The following is a 24180-nucleotide window of genomic DNA, read 5'->3' as shown; positions in this document are numbered from 1 at the left end:
TGATGAGAAATGGTATTTGCATAGTCTCAAAGAATCTCCCTGTAAGATACTTATTAATTACAAAACGAAAAACAGCAACCTTTCAGTGGAGAAATCTGGAAGATCCTACCTTAATCAAGTGAACAAAGTTAAAATCATTAGTAATAAAATATATTGGCATCTGTAACCCCAATATGAATCAGTGAGAACAGCATAAAACATCGCTTCTGTGGTATTCTTGCCAAAAATATATAACCCAATCAGACGTCATACAAACTCAAATTAAAGGAACTTCTACAAATACTGACTAGATTGTTCAAAAGTGCCAATGTCATGAAAGACCAAGAAAGACTGACAGACTGTCAAAAATTGAGGAGACTAAGGATACACGACAACTAAACATAACACGGAGCTCTGGATTGATTCCTACACCAGAAAAAGGACATTTGTGAGAAAACATCAAATAAGATCTATAGATTAGTAGACAACATCGTATCTGTGCTAACTTCCTGGTTTTGATCATTGTGCTATGGTTATGTAAGATGTTAATATCAGTGAAGGCTTGGTGAAGAATATTGAAGAACTCTGTACTATTTTTGCAATTTTTCTTTTAAGCTTAACATTATTTCAAAATAAAAATTTAAATATTTAAAACCTAATAGTTTCAAAAATTTCCCAACCATAACTCGTTATAATTTGCCAGTTAAAAATTTAATTTGAGCACTTTATAGTTAATAAAAGATAATGATTTATTTTTTCATTTTTCATTTTTTTGAGTCAGAGTCTCACTCTGTTGCAAAAGGTGGAGTGCAGTGGTGCAATCTCAGCTCACTGAAATCTCCCCGTCCCGGATTCAAGCGATTCTCCTGCTTCAGCCTCCCGAGTATCTGGAATTACAGATGTGCACCACCATGCCTGGATAATTTTGTATTTTTAGTAGAGACAGGGTTTCACCATGTTGGCCAGGCTGGTCTTGAACTCCTGACCCCAGGTGATCTGCCCACCTCGGCCTCCCAAAGTGCTTGGTATTACAGGCAAGAGCCACCGCACCTGGCCAAGACAAGGATTTTAAAAGAGTTTTGATAGCAACTTCACTCACTTTAAATAATGTTAGACATAACCCACATAGCAAATTAAGAATAGTTGGTTCCAACTCATGGGTGGAGCCAAGATGGCCGAATAGGAACAGCTCCGGTCTCCAGCTCCCAGCCTGAGCGACACAGAAGACGGGGGATTTCTGCATTTCTGTTTGAGGTACCGGTTTCATCTCACTAGGGAGTGCCAAACAGTGGGTGCAGGACAGTCCGTGAAACGCAATGTGTGCGAGCCGAAGCAGGGCGAGGCATTGCCTCACTTGGGAAGCGCAAGAGGTCAGGGAGTTCCCTTTCCTAGTCAAAGAAAGGGGTAACAGACCGCACCTGGAATATCAGGTCAGTCCCACCCTAATACTGTGCTTTTCCAGCGGGCCTGGAAAATGGCACACTAGGAGATTGTGTCCTGCACCTGGCTCGGAGGGTCCTATGCCCACGGAGTCTCGCTGATTGCTAGCACAGCAGTCTGAGATCAAGCTGCAAGGCGGCAGCGAGGCTGCGGGAGGGGTGCCCGCCATTGCCCAGGCTTGCTTAGGTAAACAAAGCAGCCAGGAAGCTCCAACTGGGTGGAGCCCACCACAGGTCAAGGAGGCCTGCCTGCCTCTGTAGGCTCCACCTCTGGGGGCAGGGCACAGACAAACAAAAAGTCAGCAGGAACCTCTGCAGACTTAAATGTCCCTGTCTGACTGACAGCTTTGAAGAGAGTAGTGGTTCTCCCAGCACACAGCTGGAGATCTGAGAACGGACAGACTGCCTCCTAAAGTGGGTCCCTCACCCCCGAGCAGCCTAACTGGGAGGCACTCCCCCAGTAGGGACAGACTGACACCTCACTCGGCCAGGTACTCCTCTGAGACAAAACTTCCAGAGGAACTATCAGACAGCTGAATTTGTGGTCTCACGAAAATCTGCTGTTCTGCAGCCACTGCTGCTGACACCCAGCCAAACAGGGTCTGGAGTGGACCTCTAGTAAACTCCAACAGACCTGCAGCTGAGGGTCTTGTCTGGTAGAAGGAAAACTAACAATCAGAAAGGACATCCACACCAAAAACCCATCTGTACATCACCATCATCAAAGACCAAAAGTAGATAAAACCACAAAGATGGGGAAAAAACAGAGTAGAAAAACTGGAAACTCTAAAAAGCAAAGCACCTCTCCTCCTCCAAAGGAACGCAGTTCCTCACCAGCAGCGGAACAAAGCTGGATGGAGGATGACTTTGACGAGTTGAGAGAAGAAGGCTTCAGACAATCAGACTACTCTGAGCTACGGGAGGAAATTCAAAACAATAGCAAAGAAGTTAAAAACTTTGAAAAAAAATTAGAAGAATGGATAACTAGAATAACCAATGGAGAGAAGGGCTTAAAGGAGCTGATGGAGCTGAAAGCCAAGTTTCGAGAACTACGTGAAGATTGCAGAAGCCTCCGTAGCGGATGCGATCAACTGGAAGAAAGGGTATCGCTGATGGAAGATGAAATGAATGAAATGAAGCGAGAAGGGAAGTTTAGAGAAAAAAGAATAAAAAGAAATGAACAAAGCCTCCAAGAAATTTGGGACTATGTGAAAAGACCAAACCTACGTCTGATTGGTGTACCTGAAAATGACGGGGAGAATGGAACCAAGTTGGAAAACACTCTGCAAGATATTATCCAGGAGAACTTCCCCAGTCTAGCAAGGCAGGCCAACATTCAGATTCAGGAAATACAGAGAACACCACAAAGATACTCCTCGAGAAGAGCAACTCCAAGACACATAATTGTCAGATTCACCAAAGTTGAAATGAAGGAAAAAATGTTAAGGGCGGCCAGAGAGAAAGGTCGGGTTACCCACAAAGGGAAGCCCATCAGACTAACAGCTGATCTCTCGGCAGAAACTCTACAAGCCAGAAGAGAGTGGGGGCCGATATTCAACATTCTTAAAGAAAAGAATTTTCAACCCAGAATTTCATATCCAGCCAAACTAAGCTTCATAAGTGAAGGAGAAATAAAACACTTTACAGACAAGCAAACGCTGAGTGATTTTGTCACCACCAGGCCTGCCCTAAAAGAGCTCCTGAAGGAAGCACTAAACATGGAAAGGAACAACCGGTACCAGCTCCTGCAAAAACATGCCAAATTGTAAAGACCATCGAGGCTAGGAAGAAACTGCATCAACTAACAAGCAAAATAACCAACTAACATCATAATGACAGGATCAGATTCACACATAACAATATTAACATTAAATGTAAATGGGCTAAATGCTCCAATGAAAAGACACAGACTGGCAAACTGGATAAGGAGTCATGACCCATCAGTGTGCTGTATTCAGGAAACCCATCTCATGTGCAGAGACACACATAGACTCAGAATAAAGGGATGGAGGAAGATCTATCAAGCAAATGGAAAACAAAAAAAGGCAGGGGTTGCAATCCTAGTCTCTGATAAAATAGACTTTAAACCAACAAAGATCAAAAGAGACAAAGAAGGCCATTACATAATGGTAAAGGGATCAATTCAACAAGAAGAGCTAACTATCCTAAATATATATGCACCCAACACAGGAGCACCCAGATTCATAAAGCAAGTCCTGAGTGATGTACAAAGGGACTTAAACTCCCACACAATAATAATGGAAGATTTTAACACCCCACTGTCAACATTAGACAGATCAACGAGACAGAAAGTTAACAAGGATATCCAGGAATTGAACTCAGCTCTGCACAAAGTGGACCTAATAGACATCTACAGAACTCTCCACCCCAAATCAACAGAATATACATTTTTTTCAGCACCACACCACACCTATTCCAAAATTGACCACATAGTTGGAAGTAAAGCTCTCTTCAGCAAATGTAAAAGAACAATTATAACAAACTGTCTCTCAGATCACAGTGCAATCAAACTAGAACTCAGGATTAAGAAACTCACTCAAAACTGCTCAACTACATGGAAACTGAACAACCTGCTCCTCAATGACTATTGGGTACATAATGAAATGAAGGCAGAAATAAAGATGTTCTTTGAAACCAATGAGAACAAAGACACAACATACCAGAATCTCTGGGACACGTTCAAAGCAGTGTGTAAAGGGAAATTTATAGCACTAAATGCCCACGAGAGAAAGCAGGAAAGATCCAAAATTGACACCCTAACATCACAATTAAAAGAACTAGAAAAGCAAGAGCAAACACATTCAAAAGCTAGCAGAAGGCAAGAAATAACTAAAATCAGAGCAGAACTGAAGGAAATAGAGACACAAAAAACCCTTCAAAAACTTAATGAATCCAGGAGCTGGTTTTTTGAAAAGATCAGCAAAATTGATAGACCGCTAGCAAGACTAATAAAGAAGAAAAGAGAGAAGAATCAAATAGATGCAATAAAAAATGAAAAAGGGGATATCACCACTGATCCCACAGAAATACAATCTACCATCAGAGAATACTACAAACACCTCTATGCAAATAAACTAGAAAATCTAGAAGAAATGGATAAATTCCTCAACAAATACACCCTCCCAAGACTAAACCAGGAAGAAGTTGAATCTCTGAATAGACCAATAACAGGTTCTGAAATTGTGGCAATAATCAATAGCTTATCAACCAAAAAGAGTCCAGGACCTGATGGATTCACAGCCGAATTCTACCAGAGGTACAAGGAGGAACTGGTACCATTCCTTCTGAAACTATTCCAATTGATAGAAAAAGAGGGAATCCTCCCTAACACATTTTATGAAGCCAGCATCGTCCTGATACCAAAGCCTGGCAGAGACATAACCAAAAAAGAGAATTTCAGACCAATAGCCTTGATGAACATTGATGCAAAAATCCTCAATAAAATACTGGCAAACTGAATCCAGCAGCACATCAAAAAGCTTGTCCACCATAATCAAGTGGGCTTCATCCCTGGGATGCAAGGCTGGTTCAACATATGCAAATCAATAAATGTAATCCAGCATATAAACAGAACCAAAGACAAAAACCACATGATTATCTCAATAGATGCAGAAAAGGCCTTTGACAAAATTCAACAACCCTTCATCCTAAAAACTCTCAATAAATTAGGTATTGATGGGACGTATCTCAAAATAATAAGAGCTATCTATGACAAACCCACAGCCAATATCATACTGAATGGGCAAAAACTGGAAGCATTCCCTTTGAAAACTGGCACAAGACAGGGATGCCCTCTCTCACCACTCCTATTCAGCATAGTGCTGGAAGTTCTGGCCAGAGCAATCAGGCAGGAGAAGGAAATAAAGGGTATTCAATTAGGAAAAGAGGAAGTCAAATTGTCCCTGTTTGCAGATGACATGATTGTATATCTAGAAAACCCCACTGTCTCAGCCCAAAATCTCCTTAAGCTGATAAACAACTTCAGAAAAGTCTCAGGATACAAAATCAGTGTACAAAAATCACAAGCATTCTTGTACACCAATAACAGACAAACAGAGAGCCAAATCATGAGTGAACTCCCATTCACAATTGCTTCAAAGAGAATAAAATACCTAGGAATCCAACTTACAAGGGATGTGAAGGACCTCTTCAAGGAGAACTACAAACCACTGCTCAATGAAATAAAAGAGGATACAAACAAATGGAAGAACATTCCATGCTCATGGGTTGGAAGAATCAATATCGTGAAAATGACCATACTGCCCAAGGTAATTTATAGATTCAATGCCATCCCCATCAAGCTACCAATGACTTTCTTCACAGAATTGGAAAAAACTACTTTAAAGTTCATATGGAACCAAAAAAGAGCCCGCATCGCCAAGTCAATCCTAAGCCAAAAGAACAAAGCTGGAGGCATCACGCTACCTGACTTCAAACTATACTACAAGGCTACAGTAACCAAAACAGCATGGTACTGGTACCACAACAGAGACATAGATCAATGGAACAGAACAGAGCCCTCAGAAATGATGCCGCATATCTACAACTATCTGATCTTTGACAAACCTGACAAAAACAAGAAATGGGGAAAGGATTCCCTATTTAATAAATGGTGCTGGGAAAACTGGCTAGCTATATGTAGAAAGCTGAAACTGGATCCCTTCCTTACACCTTATACAAAAATTAATTCAAGATGGATTAAAGACTTAAATGTTAGACCTAAAACCATTAAAATCCTACAAGAAAACCTAGGCAATACCATTCAGGACATAGGCGTGGGCAAGGACTTCATGTCTAAAACACCAAAAGCAATGGCAACAAAAGCCAAAATTGACAAATGGGATCTAATTAAACTAAAGAGCTTCTGCACAGAAAAAGAAACTACCATCAGAGTGAACAGGCAACCTACAGAATGGGAGAAAATTTTTGCAACCTACTCATCTGACAAAGGGCTAATATCCAGAATCTACAATGAACTCAAACAAATTTACAAGAAAAAACAAACAACCCCATCAAAAAGTGGGCAAAGGACATGAACAGACACTTCTCAAAAGAAGACATTTATGCAGCCAAAAAACACATGAAAAAATGCTCATCATCACTGGCCATCAGAGAAATGCAAATCAAAACCACAGTGAGATACCATCTCACACCAGTTAGAATGGCCATCATTAAAAAATCAGGAAACAACAGGTGCTGGAGCGGATGTGGAGAAATAGGAACACTTTTACACTGTTGGTGGGACTGTAAACTAGTTCAACCATTGTGGAAGTCAGTGTGGCGATTCCTCAGGGATCTAGAACTGGAAATACCATTTGACCCAGTCATCCCATTACTGGGTATATACCCAAAGGACTATAAATCATGCTGCTATAAAGAAACATGCACACATATGTTTATTGCGGCACTATTCACAATAGCAAAGAGTTGGAACCAACCCAAATGTCCAACAACGATAGACTGGATTAAGAAAATGTGGCACATATACACCATGGAATACTATGCAGCCATAAAAAATGATGAGTTCATGTCCTTTGTAGGGACATGGATGAAACTGGAAACCATCATTCTCAGTAAACTATTGCAAGGACAAAAAACCAAACACCGCATGTTCTCACTCATAGGGGGGAATTGAACAATGAGAACTCATGGACACAGGAAGGAGAACATCACACTCCGGGGACTGTTGTGGGGTTCGGGGAGGGGGGAGGGACAGCATTAGGAGATATACCTAATGCTAAATGACGAGTTAATGGGTGCAGGAAATCAACATGGCACATGGATACATATGTAACAAACCTGCACATTGTGCACATGTACCCTAAAACCTAAAGTATAATAATAATAAAATAAAAATTAAAAAAAAAGAATAGTTGGTTCCTTACTTTAAGTACCACATAGGGTCAGCGTCACTTGTAACCTTTTCATTGGCTTTCATTATCTTCTTTATCTGCAGTGGAAAATGCAACATTAGCAAAGACTCTGGCTTCCAATGAATCCTTAGTTTATGTCTATTTCTAACATCTGATGCTTACCTCTACATTAATGAAATAATTAAATGAATCTATATGCTGTTTCACAAGGCCTTTCACCTAAACAGATAGAAAGTAAACAGGTTAGCAACAAAATAATAAATCATATAATGGAATCTAATAATAGGTGAACATCAAATTTTTATCAAAACCAAAGTGAGAAAAAAAACCCATGAATTTTATTTAGTAAATCTTTTCATTAATGCGTTCTCATTCCATTTCTGCATCATCTTACTAGTATATCCTTGAGAAGCAATCTGACTCTCGGAAACCAAAATATGAGTACATGAATATATGGTCACGTGCCATATAACAACATTTCATTCAACTACGGACCACATATCTGACAGCAGTCCTATAAGATTATAATGGAGCTGAAAAATTCCTATCGCCTAATGACTTATGACTTGATTTGATTTCAGAGAGTGTATTTCTGAAAAGAGTGACCCCTCTTCAAGAAAAGCCTCCGGCAGGTCCTTCAGGAAATATTCTAGAAGAAGGCATTGTTATCATAGAAGATGATAGCTCCATGTGTGATACTGTCCATGAAGACCCTCCAGTGGGACAAGGCCTGGAGGTGGAAGACAGTGATATTGATGATTCTGGCCCGGGCTAATGTGTGTATCTGTATCTTAGTTTTGTTTTTTTTTTTTTGAGACAGAGTCTCGCTCTATTGCCCAGGCTGGAGTACAGTGGTGCGATCTCGGCTCACTGCAACGTCCGCCTCCCTGCATCAAGCAGTTCAGGTGCCTCAGCCTTCTGAGTAGCTGGGATTACAGGTGCCCGCCACCATGCCCAGCTAATTTTTGCATTTTTAGTAGAAACAGGGTTACACCATGTTGGTCAGACTAGTCAGTCTCAAACTCCCAACCTCAAATGATCCGCCTGTCTCAGCCTCCCAAAGTGCTGGGATTACAAGCGTGAGCCACTGTGCCCAGCACCCAGCACCTTCTTCTCCATTTATGTGCAGCTCCTTTTAAAAAATAACAAAAAGGCCGGGCAAGGTGTCACATTCCTACAGTCACAGCTACTCGGGAGGCAGAGGCAGGGGAATCACTCAAACACTCAGGAGTTCAAATCCAGCCTAGGCAATGTAGCAAGACCTGGTCTCTTAGGGGGAAAAAGAAATTTCTTGACCTTACGACCATTTTACTTGATTCTTGGTTACTCCCTGACTTAGAAACTCCTCAATAGCTTCCTATGGCTTTTAGAAGAAAAGCCAAATCCTTAACATGGCTTTCAAATCTGATCAGGAATCTAGCCCTGACAACTTTCCCAGCCTCATTTCCCAGCACTCTCCCCTCTGCCCGTAACACCCAACTGAACTCTAGAGTGGAGTTCAAAATGAGTAGAGACAAAACTCTACTCATTTTTCTTTTTTTGAGATGGAATCTCACACTGTCGACCAGGCTGGAGTGCAGTGGCGCGATTTCGGCTCACTGCAACCTCTGCCTCCCAGGTTCAAGCTATTCTCCTGCCTTATCCTCCCAAGTAGCTGGGATTACAGGGGCCTGCCACTACACCCAGCTGATTTTTTGTATCTTTAGTAGAGACAAGGTTTCACTATGTTGGCCAGGGTGGTCTCAAACTCCTGACCTCGTGATCCACCCACCTCAGCCTCCCAAAGTGCTGGGATTAGAGGCATGAGCCACCACGCCTGGCCTCATTTTTCAAGTCTCCATTCTTTCACTTAGCACAATGCTTTCAAGATTCATCCATGTTGCAGCAGGTAATAGTACTTGATTTCTTTTTATTGCCAAATAATACTCTGTTGTACAGATATATTCCATTTTGTGTATCCATCCAGCAGCTGATGTCCATTTGCATTGTTTCCACTATTGGATATTATGAATAATACTGCTATGAGCATTTGTGTACAGGTTTCTGCATGGACACATGTTTTCATTTCTCTTGGGCAGACATCTAGGAGTGGAATTGCTGGAGGATGTGGTAACTTTTTGTTTAACCATTTGAGAAACTGCCAGCCTGTTTTCCAAAGTGGCTATAACACTTTATGTTACCACCAGTGGAGCATGATAGTTCCCATTCCTCCATACCCTTATTAACATTTGATTTTGATTATAGCTATCCTAGCGGGTGCCAAGTGGTCTCTCGCTGTGGTACTCACTACTCCTTAGCATAAGCTCTTGGAAATTGAATTGAAGCCCGACACCACATCATATCATATTCAGCAGCTCCTCTTGACTGGTCGCTATTTCCTGCAGACCCTGTGGAGGCTCCTCTTGAACACCTTGATTGAGCCACGCTCTCTGCACCCAGCTTTCAGCTTAAACCTTCTTCTCTTAAGATGTGGTTTATGTCTCACTTCATTTGGGTGGCCTTCTCTGACCATTGCTCTTTTGCTGATAGCACTTTGGTTTTTAATCATGTGCCATGCTACTATGCATGTACTACTTCTCTCTAAAATTAGACTACCACTCTCCAAACCAGCACCATTCAGGCAGGGATTTTACCTTTTAATTCCTTGTATTTCCAAACATAGCTATACAAAATCAAAAAATGTTGATGACAAAAATTTAATCCTTAAAAAATGGCTTATTTCTTGACTTTTTCATCTGAAAAATAACCAATTATTATTAAATGTGAAACAATTACCTTTAAAAATGCTGGAAGCAGCCTCCATTTTTCCTGTGAGCCAAAACAAGAAGAATATCAGAACTCTGTACCAGCAACAGTACTTTCCTAAGTTATTTTAATGTTCCAAAATAAGCAAAGGAAAGTAAATAAAAAAAAATAATAATTTTTAAACACTTTTATGGAAATCACGTGTGCATATGCATATAAATATGTATACACATACATACATACACTACAGGTTTCCTAAACAGAATATAACTTAATCTCTTCTTGATGACTCAAGATTTTAAGCACTTTTCAATCCTTTATTTTATTCTCATGACACTTCCTAAGTGAAGTTTGCCAGTTTGAGAAAGGAAAATAAGGCTCAGAGAGTCTGGTGGGGGAGCTGGGTCTCAAGACCCAAAGGGAGTTCTTTCTCCCACCCATTCTCTCTCAACTACTGTCTGGTCAAAGCTCATCTCAGGGCTACAGAAGGATGGCACACATGGTGATTGCTTCCTACATTGCCTGAGCAACTAGAGGGATAGAGTTACAATTGACGGAGACGAGGAACATTGCAGGAATAGCAGGTTTAGGTGTGGAGGGGCTACTAGAAATTTGGTTTGGGTGTGTTAAGCTTGAGATCTCCATTAGACATTCAGGTGGAAATGTCAAGGAGGCAACAAATGAGTCTTGAATTCGGGAATGGAGTGGCCTGGAGATATAAACTAGGGAGAGATTAACAAGTGGATGGCAATTAAAGGCATGTGATGGATGAGATCACCTATGGAATGTAGATGGAGAAGAGTTCCACAAAGTGAGACCAACTAAGAACAATCCAACAATTAGAGAGGAGGAGCAGAAGGCAGCTCCAGCAAAGGAGACCAAGGAGTGGCCAGGGAAGGTGGCAGACCCCTGGCTATAGTCAAAAACAAGGGAGGCAGGCAAAGCTAATCTATGATGATGGAAATCAAAAGGTGGTTGGGGGGACAGACTGAAAAGGGTCATAAGGGAACTTTCTGGAGTGATGCAATGTCCACATAGAGCACATAACTATAAAACCAATGTAACTGAATATCTAGTATCCATACATTTTATTATGTAAATTACACCTAAATTTAAAAATAGAAGAATGACAATGATATAGGTTGAATTGTGTCCCTCTCAAAATTCATATGCTAAAGTCCTAACCCCCAGTATCTCAGAATGTGACTGTTTTTGAAGATGGGGTCTTGACAAAGGTGATTAAGTAAAATGAGTCATTAGGGTGAGCCCTAATCCAATACAACTGGTGTCCTTATAAAAAAGAGAAATTGCACACAGGGACAATGCCATGTGAAAATGAAGGTAGAAGTGTCAATGAAGCTTCTGCAAGCCAAGGGATGCCAAAGATTGCCAGCAAACACCTGTAGTAGGGGAGGGCACAGAGCAGATCCTCTCTCATAGCCCTCAGAAGGAGCTGGCTCTGCTGTCACCCTGATCTCAGACTTCTAACCTCCAGAACTATGAGAAAACAAATTTCTATTGTTTAAGCCACCTAGTTTGTGGTTACTTTGTTATGGCAGCCCTATGAGCTAATACTCCCACATCTTCAAATTCCTCTCTCTACACCCCTTCTTATACTCGTTCCCTCCCATTTCAAAGGAAGGACCATCCATTCCTTGGTCTGAGGCTAACCCTTCCACCACAGACACAATCCTGCCAACCTTCTCCTTAAGACTGGAAACCTTGCCCCAGTTCAGTCCTTGATATTCAACCTGTTCTACTTAAAACTGGTAAAGTATTCAAATCTTCCCATTTAAAAAAAAATTTTTTTTAATTTCCTTGACTGAGCAGCTCCTCTGACTACTTTCTTCCCTGCCCTTCAGCTTACGATCTCTCCCAAATTACTCCATATTTAGCTTCTCTGTTCCTCACTTCCCACTCCTTCATTCCATTATAGTCAGGACTCTGACCAACCTGCCAGTGAAACAGCTCGACAGAGGTCACCAAGGCTGCTACTTCAAAAGACCTCCCTTGATGCCCCCTCACACTCCCTTTCCACAGTATTTGGCCATGCCGATCACTGTCTTATAACACTCTGTGGTATCATTCTCTTATATCTTTCCTTCCTCTGGCTGGGCCTTCTCACACCTCTTTTTCTCTGCCACCCTGTAAATGTTGGTGTTCTTCAAAGTTCTATCCCTGGCGATGTCTTTTCTCAAGTAGGGCTGGGAATGGAGGATTTCAAACAACACTGTTTGAAAGTGTTGTTTAGCTTCCCCCATCTCATCCCACAGTCCCCCAGTTCCAAATGTGGGCTCTTTCAAGGGCAGTGACCCTGTCTATCCTGTTTACCACAGTGCCTGGCACATAAAAGACTCAAATAAATACTGAATGAATAAATAAATGAGTGAGTGAATATCACTGCTGCAGTAAGCTACTGGGTATGGGCCTGTCCCCTCCAACTATTGACTGGGCAGTGATACCTTACAGCCTCAGAGGCTACTTAAACTCAGTATGTCCAAAATTAAATCTTCCCCCAGCTCCATTCCCAATCTCAATGAATATCACCATTTATCCCAGTCAATCCCAAATTAGATATGCGGGAGTCCTAACTTTCTGACTCCTCTTAATCGACAGGAAAACAAAAATTCTACTGAGTTGACCTCCTTTTAACCTTCCTTGCATTTATCCTCTGCTCCTGTGCCAGTTGAGGCCCTCATAATCTTTCAGCTGGTCTGCGGCAATACTTCCTTACTACTCTTCCTGCTTGTCCCTTTCAATGCTCAGCACTAAAGTCAGTGTACATGTCCTCATGTGCACAGCTGAGCACCGCATTCTCTACAACTCTTCAGTGTCTCCCCACCCTCTTCACCATGTCTTAACCCCACAGCAAGGCATACATCATATGCTGTGCTTGCAGCTGTACTTGTGCCTACGCCTCCTCCTTCTATCTGGAATGCTTCCCCACCACCACACTTCATCCACATCTGGCAAACTCAGTTCAGGCATCACATCCCAGCTACCATTTGTAATACCAAAATACCCCTCGCCTACTTGTATCACAGTACCTATTGCATGTTATTCCACCTGGTTACGTCTCTCTCTATAAGCCTATAACACACTGGGAGGCAGGAAACATTTTTTGAACTTGTATAAACCCTGTGAATAATACACCACCAGGTAAGTACTCAGTAATACTGACAAATATTTATTCAACAAATAACTGTTTAATTGGCTCCAAAGCTTGTGTTGTTTCTACCATACTACCCTGCTGCTGTGCTACCATAAGCACAAAAAAATACACACCAGGCATGGCCAGTTCAAGTAAAACTGAGCTCCTATCTAGAAAAAGTTTCAGTGAAAACACTGAAGTTGGAAAGTTTAAGTAAATATTTTAATATCTCAATTTAAAAGGCAAAGGGCAGCAAGTAGCAGAGATCTACCATCTTCTGGGAGAATTGGGAAAGGCCTTCCTAGGGAAGTTATATTATAGATATGTGGGATTTAATCTACAAATAGGAAAGGGAGAGCGATCCAGAAGAAACTGTATGAGCAGGGTAGAAAGATCTCAAGGGAGGGAGAGGGGGGAAATCATGGGAAAAGAGACTAGAGAAGCAAGCACTGGTCAGACTGAGGAAATTTATTACAAACGTGGTAAACACTAGATTTTGCCCTAAGAGCAATAGGCAGAGATTGAAGAATTTTAACCAAGGGAGCAACATAACCATGTTTGTGTGTTTACACGGACAGCTCTGGCTGCAGAGCAAGGAACAGACTGGATTGGGACAAGTCAGGTGCCAGGTAGGCCAATTAGGATGTAAGAGAGGACAGTGGTTCTGGGCTGGAAAACCGTGAGAATGAAGTTTCATATATGCATAGATTAAGAACTCAAGACTTTTTAGAGGTGATGGTGGATTGGATGCAGAGTGCAGGAAGAGGAACTGTTATTCTTGAATCAGAAGGCTGGAATTATAGCACTGATCACTTCATAGTTATGTAAATTCAGATAAGAAATAGAAATCTCCCAGGCTTATTTCTTCAGCTCTCTGGAGAAGCAGTCCGATAGCAGTTAGGGATGAAGACTTGAGTCAGACTGACAGGAGTCCAAATTCCAGATTAGCCACTTACCAGGCTTCTAATTCAAGGCTATTTAATTAATATCTTTGGGGCTCTCTGGCAAAATGGGGGTGAAAATAGTACTTATTTCAGAGGATTAAATAACATAATGCATGTTATGGTTAAATAGAACCTGGCACATTAGCAAGTGCTCAGTGAATGCTGGCTCTTTGATATTCACTTTTCACGATTAAAATACAGTTTTGCAGCTGGGCACGGTGGCTCATGCTTGTAATCCCAGCACTTTGGGAGGCCGAGGCGGCGGATCATGAGGTCAGGAGTTTGAGACCAGCATGGCCACACAGTGAAACCCCATCTCTACTAAAAATACAAAAATTAGCTGGGGGTGATGGTGGGCGCCTGTAATCTCAGCTACTTGGGAGGCTGAGGCAGGAGAATCGCTTGAACCCGGGAGGCAGAGGTTGCAGTGAGCCGAGATCACACCACTGCACTCCTGCCTGGGCGACAGAGTTAGACTCTGTCTCAAAAAAAATATATATATATAGTTTTGCCTGATGATCAGCAGCCTACTGCATGCACTCATAGACTGAATCTGATGGAACTGCTAATTCAACTTCCTTAACTTGTCAAATTATTATAAAGAGGTTTTGTTTTCCTTGAGACAAGGTCTCAGTCACCCAGGCTGGAGTGCAGTAGCACAATCACGGCTCACTGCAGCCTCGACCTTCCAGGCTCAAGTGATCCTTCCACCTCAGCCTCCTGATTTGCTGGGACAACAAGTGCACACCACCACACCCGGCTAATTTTTGTATTATTTGTAGAAACAGGGTTTTGCCATGTCGCCCATGCTGTTCTCAAACTCTTGAGCCCAAGTGATCCGCCCGCCATGGCCTCCCAAACTGCCGGTATTACAGGTGTGAGCCACCATGCCTAGCCAAGGAGGTTCTTATAATCCGATAGACTTACTGATCATGTCACTTTCCTGCTTAAACCCTTCAAAAGCTCTGCTCCAAGACAAAGTCCAAGCTCTGCCAGATGTTCATTGAAACTTTTCATAATCAAGACCCTTACATAACCCTGTCTTTTATCTCTTCTCCCCTATTTTTCTTCACTCTAATACTACTGGATTTACTTTCCTTCCTTAAAAACATCCAATGGTCTTGCCGAGCAGGTTTCAAGTATCCTGTTCTCTCTCTCTGAAATCTCTCCTTTGCTATCTTCTCCGGCCACCTCACCACTTCCCTATTCCACATCAGTGTAGATTTTGAGGCTCAGAGAGGTTATATGTGCCTTATCAGATAACAAAACATGTCGACAGCCGCACTTCATTGGGCAGCTCGCTGTGGGGCAGCTGTCCTCAACTTCTGAGAAGCTGATGAAAGCTGTGGAGTCTCTCCCCCAGAAAACACACAGGCAAATTCTTTAGTAAATATTCAGGGCGTTTAAAATTCCCCTGCAACCCAAACTTGAACTTCAGGTTAAAAGGAAAGATGACTAGCTTGGAATTCAGACGATATGGTTTTACCCCGACAGCCGGCTGTGGTGCCTCATGCAAGTGGCCTGAGCTCCCTGGCCCCGTGTCCTCTGTAAGACTGCAAATATGCAATACGTCCCCCACAGTAAGTGCGAGGGCCAGTCCTCCCCACGCAAACCTATGCTGGAAGAGCTCCAACCCGAGAGCCAGCGGCGGAGCTCTCGGCCCCCGCAGCGGCTGACAGGTCCTCTGGCATCAGGCTTCACTCGCGCACGCGGAGGCCGGCTCTGGTAAAAGACTCGCGCGCGCGACGCTTTGAGCATGCGCAGAAGCCTGGCGCATGCGCACAAACCTCCAGCCCGCCCCGCTTGGCGGCCCGAGCACTCCGTGCAACGCCCCCTCAGGGCGCATCCCGGCCCCTGACGCTCGCTCCCTGAGTGCCTGGCTCTGACCTCAACAGTCGGGATCGGCGCCGCCAGCTGCTCCGCAGTCAGGTTCCCAAACTCCTCCGCTAGCACGTCCATGCTGCTCACGAAGGAGGAAGAAACAGATAGAACCTCCGCGCCCGCCTTCCCTGCACCAGGCAAACTGCAAGACTCCCGCAGAACGGTGCGCGGAGGCCTAAACTGTCCCCGGCGTGCGTGTTACCTAGAGACGCGGCAGAAAGGTTCCGCCTGCTCCCTGCCTGAATCTGCGGTGGAACCCGGATGTGGCCGAGGCCGAGTAAGGAAAGTACGCCCCCTGGTGTAGCTCGGAGGTCTGGCGCAGGGAATCCTAAGCCCCAGCTGTCAGGTTTCTTGCCAATTCTCTGGTAATTGAGACCAGCAAAACATAGTGGTTGTCATTTTAAAAGTAATCCGAAGAAAAGTGTAAACGCATAATTTACGCAACTTGAACCACTGAGGCAGAGAATTATTTAATGTAGTCCAAAATTATATGCTTTGTTTAGTATGGAAGAGCAGGAAACGTCTCAAATGCCTACTAATAGAAGATTGATTAAATAAATGATGGTACATACGTGTAATGGAAGAGTGTTGAAAATTCTCAAAAGCACTAGATGGACGATGTAGGAGTAAATACCCAGCGCATGGAGAAATTTAGTATGAAAAGATGACATTTACGTTAGTAGGGGAAGGATGGCCTGTCTAGTAAATAATGTTTGAAGAGCTGATTACCCATTTGGGGAAAAAATACATGTAAGTGAATCTTTTGTTGATTAAATATTAAAATGTTAACAAAAACTTAGAAGAAAATGTAAGTGCAGATATTCATAACATTGAGATGTTGAGGACTTTCAAGACGGCAACAGTCAAATCATAAAGGATTTTATAATCCAAACACGATTTTATGATTCCACGGAAAATTTTTAATTTTCTGAACAGATTTTAAAAAATCACCAACAAATAGAATTAATAAAAAATAAATTGGCAGAAGACAAAGGGCTGGTCTCTCTAATTTAAAATGAGCTCATACAAATCAACAGAAAGAAAAATCCTATTAGAAAAGACAAGGCAAAATGCACCAATTAATTAATGGGTACGGGGTTTCGGTTTGGGAAGATACAAAAGTTCTGTAAATGAATAGTGGTGATGGTTGCACAACAATGTGAATGTATTTAATGCTGCTGACCTGTACATCATTTTAAAGGGTTAAAATGCTAAGTTTTATGTATATTTTACAACGATAAGAAAAGTTATGAAAATTTGTAGGTACATACATGCTTTCCAATTTCTCCCTCATAAAGGTAGAACCCTTGCACCAGGTTAATTATTCTTATTTCCTAAAGAGCTACTTAAATTTCAGCACTTGTATTTTCTAAGTATTGCACTGATATCTGAAATATGAGAAGAATGGAAAAAAGACCAAAAGTAGAATCAACCCTGCCTTCGAAGTTCTTACAATTTACTTATTACAGAGACAAGATACAATTTGTGTCTCATCCTTGTGCATTACCAGATTGCAACCAATTTAGCATCTAGCCTAGAAGGGACTGTGAAAGTGATTTATAGATGGCAGAGGATCTCAAGGTTGGCTCAAGTGTGTTGGTTGTCTGTGCCAAAGTCTTCTTTGCTTTCCATTATCAAGGTGATTCTCCAACTTTAGGGTGTATCAGAGTCACCTGGAGAGCTTGTTAAAACAATCTCAGCTTTCTGATTGGTAAATTGGGGCTGAAGTTTTGCTTTTTGTGGGGGGGCGGGGATGGAGTCTTACTCTGTCGTCCAGGCTGGAGTGCAGTGGCGCAATCTTGGCTCACTGCACCCTCCCAGGTTCAAGCGATCTCCTGCCTCAGCCTCCCGAGTAGCTGGGATTACAGGCGCGTGCCACCATACCTGGGTAATTTTTGTATTTTTAGTAGAGATGGGGTTTCGCCATATTGGCCAGGTTGGTCTCAAACTCCTGACTTCAGGTGATCCGTCTGCCTCGGCCTCCCAAAGTGCTGGGATTTCAGGCGTGAGCCACCGCGCCAGCTGCAAATTAGCTTTCTTTCTTTTTTTTTTTTTTTTTTGAGATGGAGTCTCACTCTGTCACCCAGGCTGGAGTGCAGTGGCTCGGTCTCGGCTCACTGCAACCTCAGCCTCCTGGGTTCAAGTGATTCTCCTGCCTCAGCTGCCTTAGTAGCTGGGACTACAGGCATGTGCCACCAAGCCCGTCTAAATTTTTATTTTTAGTAGAGACGGGGTTTCACCATGTTGGCCAGGCTGGTCGTGAACTCCTTACCTCAGGTGATCCGCCTGCCTCGGCCTCCCAAAGTGCTGGGATTACAGGCGTGAGCCACCACACCTGGCCTGCAAATTTGCATTTCTAGTAAGTTCCCTGCTGTTGCTTTCCAGTGATTATGCTTTGGAAATCACTAACCTAAGACTTATCACTCAATGCCATATCCTCTTTTTATGTGTCTCATTATCCAGACTGAGCTCTTGGTACAGGAACTATCTTGTTTGTCCTTGTATTTCCAACTTCTAACCCATCAGTTGTTCCTGAATATATTTGTGTTGAATGAGTGAGTTGAAAGAAAAAATGCAATGGGTGATGTTTGATATTATACTCACTTTTTAAGAATCCTGATTGTTTTTAGTTTCTCTTCAAAAGCAGGAGGCTCTGGTAGCCAGGGTCCCAAAGTCCTATATGGTAACAATTGGCTAATGCTGAATGGTGTTGGCCCTTAGACCATAGCTGCCACAGTCCCTCATAGTCCTTCCCCCAGGTCAAATCTATAACTTCTTTCTGATACCCTAAGGGACTGGAGTTTTGAAACCAAGAAGCCAGGAACAGTCTAATGATTTGTTTTCTACTGCCATGTCCTTTTCCTGAGGTATTAGTACAAAAAGACCAGTGGTTTGAATAGAGGGATGGGAAATTAGGGAAACGAGATCACAAGGCCAGGCGCGGTGGCTCACGCCTGTAATCCCAGCACTTTGGGAGCCCGAAGCAGTGGATCACGAGGTCAGGGTTTGAGACCAGCCTGGCCAACATGGTGAAACCCTGTCTCTACTACAAATACAAAAATTAGCCTGAGGTGGTGGCACGCATCTGTAATCCCAAATACTCGGGAGGCTGAGGCAGGAGAATTGCTTGAACCTGGGAGGCAGAGGTTGCAGTGAGCCGAGATCACGCCACTGCACTCCAGCCTAGGCGACAAGAGCAAGACTCCGTCTCAAAAAAAAAAAAAAAAAGAGATCACAGAAGGAAAAATGGTTAACATGTTGGAATACTATCTTATCACTTAATGTGTAATGGGTTATGGTAGCCAGATGAAAAATTGACCAATGCCATGGGGGAATAGAGGATCTTGTTTAAGGGAGAGCAAGGAAAAAGGAAAGGCAGAGGTGTCCAAGCTGGGCCCTGAAATATTAACATTTACTGAGTGTTTACTGTCAGGCATTGCAGTGACCACTTGATGTGCATTCTCTAATTGAGTGCTCAACCCCGGGGGATAAGGATGATTATCCTCACTTGACAGGTAAAGAGACTAAGGCTCACAGGGGCTAAGACACTTGCCCAAGCAGAGCTGGAATTTAAATCCATAACTATTTGACCCCAGAACCCATGCTTTTAACCACTCTATCATAACGCCATACCAAAAGCGTGGGGTAGTGGAAAACATTTCAAGTAGAGAAACACAGCATGAGCAATGGCATGAGGGCATTAGAGTACATTATACCACATTCTGACAATTGAGTGTGGTTCTCACATAGGGCTTTTCAAGGGTCGTGTCTGTAGATGACACTAGAAAGATCCACTGGAGCTGTACCATCACAGACTGTTATGGCCTGTAAAAGAAATTAGACCGTGCTCTGAGAGGCTTCAACATGAAGATGCTAGAAACCAACGAAAAAGATTATCTTCCTTTCTTGAAACCTTGATGCATTCAGATTGTGAAAAAGATACATATGGTTCTGATTTCTGTGTCTCAATTGATTCATAATAGAACTAGAGACCAGAAACAATGTCAGCGAAAGAATAAGGACTCTTCAGTCTCAAAAGGCAAGAGCAGAGGGAGAGCCCTTGAGGTCAGAACATTCTGCATTTTAAGCAAGACTGGATAGTCCAAAAACTTTCAGCTGCCTGCCATGCCCCCAGACCTTTCTTGTGTGATGTGATCTTATTATCCTATCAAAACCAATAGGGCTGGGTACCTGCCCAAGACAGCCATGTGGGCTGGATTTAAGGGATGAAGTAGCTTATCATGAGAACCCTATCTAATGTGGGGTTTGTGGGTCATCTAAACTGACATGTGGCGAGCAAACTCAATCGTATTCCCTCTCAGGACACTTTTAATGAAGACACCCCAAAGAGGAGGGCAGCAACAAGCTGAGAAGTAAATGCCAAGTCAGCATTTGGTAACAGCACCACAGAGATACCTTTTTTTTTTTTTTTTTTTTTTCAGATAGGGTCTTGCTCTGTCACCTAGCTCACTGTAGCCTTGAACTCCTGGGCTCAAGCAATCCGCCTGCCTTGGCTTCCCAAAGTGCTGGGATTACAGGAGTGAGCCACTGCGTCTGGCCTGAAAAATACTTTTATTTTTTATTTATTTATTTTTTGAGACAGCATCCCACTCTGTCGCCCAGGCTGGAGAACAGTGGTGCGATCTCGGCTCCCTGCAACCTCCACCTCCCAGGTTCAAGTGATTCTCGTGCCTCAGCCTCCCAAGTAACTGGGATTACAGACCTGTACCACCACACTTGGCTAATTTTTGTATTTTTAGTAGAGATGGGATTTCACCATGTTGGCCAGGCCGGTCTCAAATTCCTGACCTCAGGTGATCCACCTGCCTCAGCCTCCCAAAGTGCTGGGATTATAGGCGTGAGCCAGCGCGCCCGTGGCCCTGAGAAACACTTTTGACGGATGACACACATTCCAGGGTTAGACTCCTTGGGTTCAAATACACTTACCAGTTCTGTGACGTTGAGCAAGTTCCTTAGCCTCTCTGATTCTTGTTTTCCACATATGGAAATGATGGAGTCTGCCTCCCAATGTGCTGTGCAGTTTTTATGCACAGCATATGATATTTACATAAAGTGCTTCGGGTAGTCCCTGCCATAGGGTAAGTGCTCAGTGGCTATTAATATTTTTTTATTATATTCTGAAAGAGAAAAAAACTATATTCAGGTTCACCACACCTACAAATACAGCTGCTGAGACAAATTCCTGGATTTCCTTTTTTCTTCATAAAAGTTTACAATAAATACCTCTGTTCCTTTCCCTTGAAATCTGAAAGAAGCTGACATAGTAAGCTTAGAAATGAAAAGGTAAGGCCTTACTCCAAAAACAGAACAAGAGGGCACAGGATGATAATACAAATATACCTTCTGAAAGATTAAAGTAAATCATAGAGGATAATGTCATAATTGATTACTAAATGGAATTAGAACATGTTGGGTTTTGTTGCTAGCCTTTGACGTTGACGTCAAGGACAATAACCGCAGCCTTCTGCATACCCTTGGGTTTCTCTGCCAATGACAATATTGGGCTTAATGAACCATGGTTCTGATGAGATATTAAAATTTTTGTTCTTATGTGCTTAAGTACTTGATCATCACATCTCCAAATACTAAAACCCCTTGAAGCTTGAAAGAGATTTAGGACTCATAAATTACAGTTATTATAATGTATTCTGGCTACATTATGCTTTAGAGTTTGCAGACAATTTAAAATACGTCTCATTTTATTTTCACAATAACTGTGAGGTAGGCAGATAGTAGGGTAGGGAAGTAGGGTGGAAAATTGAGGTTCAGCAAGATTAAAAGATTGGCTCGCGTTCATATAGCTATGAAGTAGCAGGAGTGAATTCAAACTAAGTTCTTACAACTCTTAGTCCCATGCTTTTACAGAACAATTAGTGGAAAATTTTTGGAATTGAACATCCCCAGAGGTAGAACAGGCTGAACTTTAGTCTTGAGAAAGATGCGACCGAGAAGTAAAAATATGTTGCACAAAGGAGGTACTCCCCATCACTGTAGCACACTTTGCCAATCAACTACAGAACTCATTAGCGATTCTCCTGGGTCTGGCTTTCAAATCCTCCCTTCTCTGGGGAGTTACCACTGAACGATCAGGCACGTAATTTTAAACCTATTTTCATGAAGAGAAGGTTCACTGGAAGGGACCTGAAGTGGAGACGGCTAATGCTTACCCATATCCATGACAGCCTTTCTCCTGGGCACTTTTTCCAGCCTCCCTTGCAGTAAGATGAGGCCACATTATTGAATTCTGGCCAATGGAACATGAGTGGAAGTCGGCAGTCTTTTTCTTTCCCTGTCAGCTGAGTGAATGAAGATTTAGAGGACAGCGGAGTCATGACATGGATGGAAGTTGGGTCTCTGGATGGCTAAATGGAAGACCCGCCCCCCAACGCCACCCTACCCCCTGCTTTGAACTATGCTTTGAGAAATGAGCTTATGAGACCACTGAGACTTGGGGGCTCTTTGTTCAGCAGTTCACCTACACTTATTAAGAAAGGTTGTCTTGGAACTATGCCTTTCCTTAAATCATCTTTTGTATAATTCTTAGAAGCACTGCTGGTTTGGGTGGTCTCCTCACACGTTTCTCACATCCAAATTTTAAAGATTTCATGAATGTTCATTACAGTGGATTTTTCTCTTTCTGCTTCTCAGCATGCCCTTTCAATTTGGGAGAAATCTCTAATTGGATGACTTTGGTGGGACCACAGGAGTGTAAGGATCATAATTCCCTCACTCATCCCCTGCAAATTAGAGCCTGGGCACTTAAGACTCACTCAACTGAATCTTGATATGTGGGACTTTAGATCTTAAGCAAATGAGGCAAAGAAGGAAAGACAGTTGAGACATCAATCTCTGAAGTTGCAGCATTGATTCCAGCGTGGCTGGACTCCTGCAGCTTGCATCGCCTTGGTTCCTGTCCATTTTCCAAACCTGGTTCCTCTCTGATTAACTAACTTCTGTGAGGTACTTCATGCCCATCCAATAACCTCCTTTTCTGCTTCAGTTAACCAGAGTCCATTTCAATTGCTGGTATCATGTCTTCATGTGTGAGTGCATGTGAACATACATACACTAGATGTAGGAATATTCTAGCATCAACAAGTGTTGTCAGGGCAATCTTTCCAAAACATAGATTTGTTTGTGATCTTCTCATGTTTCAGGAGATTCAATGATTCTTTTTCCTTTTCAGAACAACCCCAGCCCCCCACCCAAATTTTAGCATGGCATCCGAGAACCTTTTCATCTTTCTTGTTTCACCTCTCATCACTTGTTTCACCTTTCATCTTTCTTGTTTCACCTCTCATCTTTTTTTTTTTTTTTTTTAAAGACAAAGTCTGTCTCTGTCGCCCAGGCTGCAGCGCAGTGGCACGATCTCGGCTCACTGCAACCTCCGCTCCCTGGGTTCAAGTGATTCTCCTGCCTCAGCCTCCCAAGTAGCTAGGATTACAGGTGTCTGCCTCCACGTCCCGCTAACTTTTGTATTTTTAGTAGAGAGATGGGGTTTTACCATGTTGGCCAGGCTGGTCTCGAACTCCTGACCTCAAGCGATCCACCTGCCTCGACCTCCTGAAGTGCTGGGATTTCAGGTGTGAGTCACCGCGCCTGGCCACCTCTCATTCATCACTTTTATTCTTCCAACTTACTCTGATCTGTGGCTCACCATTTCTCCCTACTGTTGTACTTACTGTGCACTTGGCCTGTTTTGTGGCCTCTTGGCAAGTTCCTATGTATCTCTCATGTTTTAGCTAAAGAATGCTCTATTACCCAGGCTGGAGTGCAGTGGCATGATCTCGGCTCACTACAACTTCTGCCTCCCAGGTTCAAGTGATTCTCCTGCTTATGCTTCCCAAGTAGCTGGGATTACAGGCATGTGCCACCACACCCAGCTGATTTTTCTATTTTTAATAGAGACGGTGTTTCGCCATGTTGGCCAGGCTCTTCTCGAACTCCTGGCCTCAAGTGATGCACCTGCCTTGGCCTCCCAAAGTGCTGGGATTCAGGCATGAGCCATTGCGCCCAGCCCTGGCCTTATTTTTTAACCCTCATTACACTTTATTGTAACTGTTCACAAGTTTGTCCTCACTAGATTATAAACTTCTTGAAGATAGCGTGTTTTATCATCTATGTAT

The 24180-nt window shown here is 42.8% G+C and overlaps 1 protein-coding gene across 1 annotated transcript in view; it reads right to left on the bottom strand.

Moving 5' to 3' along the window:
* POLR3B (RNA polymerase III subunit B) overlaps window positions 1-16342 on the bottom strand; it is a 148496-nt gene extending 132154 nt beyond the window's left edge. The window contains exons 1-4 of the mRNA XM_003269962.4: window positions 16040-16342; window positions 10088-10120; window positions 7475-7531; window positions 7325-7389 (exon numbers count right to left, since the gene is read on the bottom strand). Of these exons, the coding sequence (XP_003270010.1) occupies window positions 7325-7389; window positions 7475-7531; window positions 10088-10120; window positions 16040-16111 (227 nt within the window). The 5' untranslated portion in view covers window positions 16112-16342. The remainder of the gene's footprint in view (window positions 1-7324; window positions 7390-7474; window positions 7532-10087; window positions 10121-16039) is intronic.
* Window positions 16343-24180: the final 7838 nt, after the last annotated feature.

Source organism: Nomascus leucogenys, chromosome 10 (assembly GCF_006542625.1).
Source record: "Nomascus leucogenys isolate Asia chromosome 10, Asia_NLE_v1, whole genome shotgun sequence".
Lineage (NCBI taxonomy): Eukaryota > Metazoa > Chordata > Mammalia > Primates > Hylobatidae > Nomascus > Nomascus leucogenys.
Note: the sequence above shows the minus strand (reverse complement) of the source record. Positions and strands in the feature narration are given on the sequence as shown.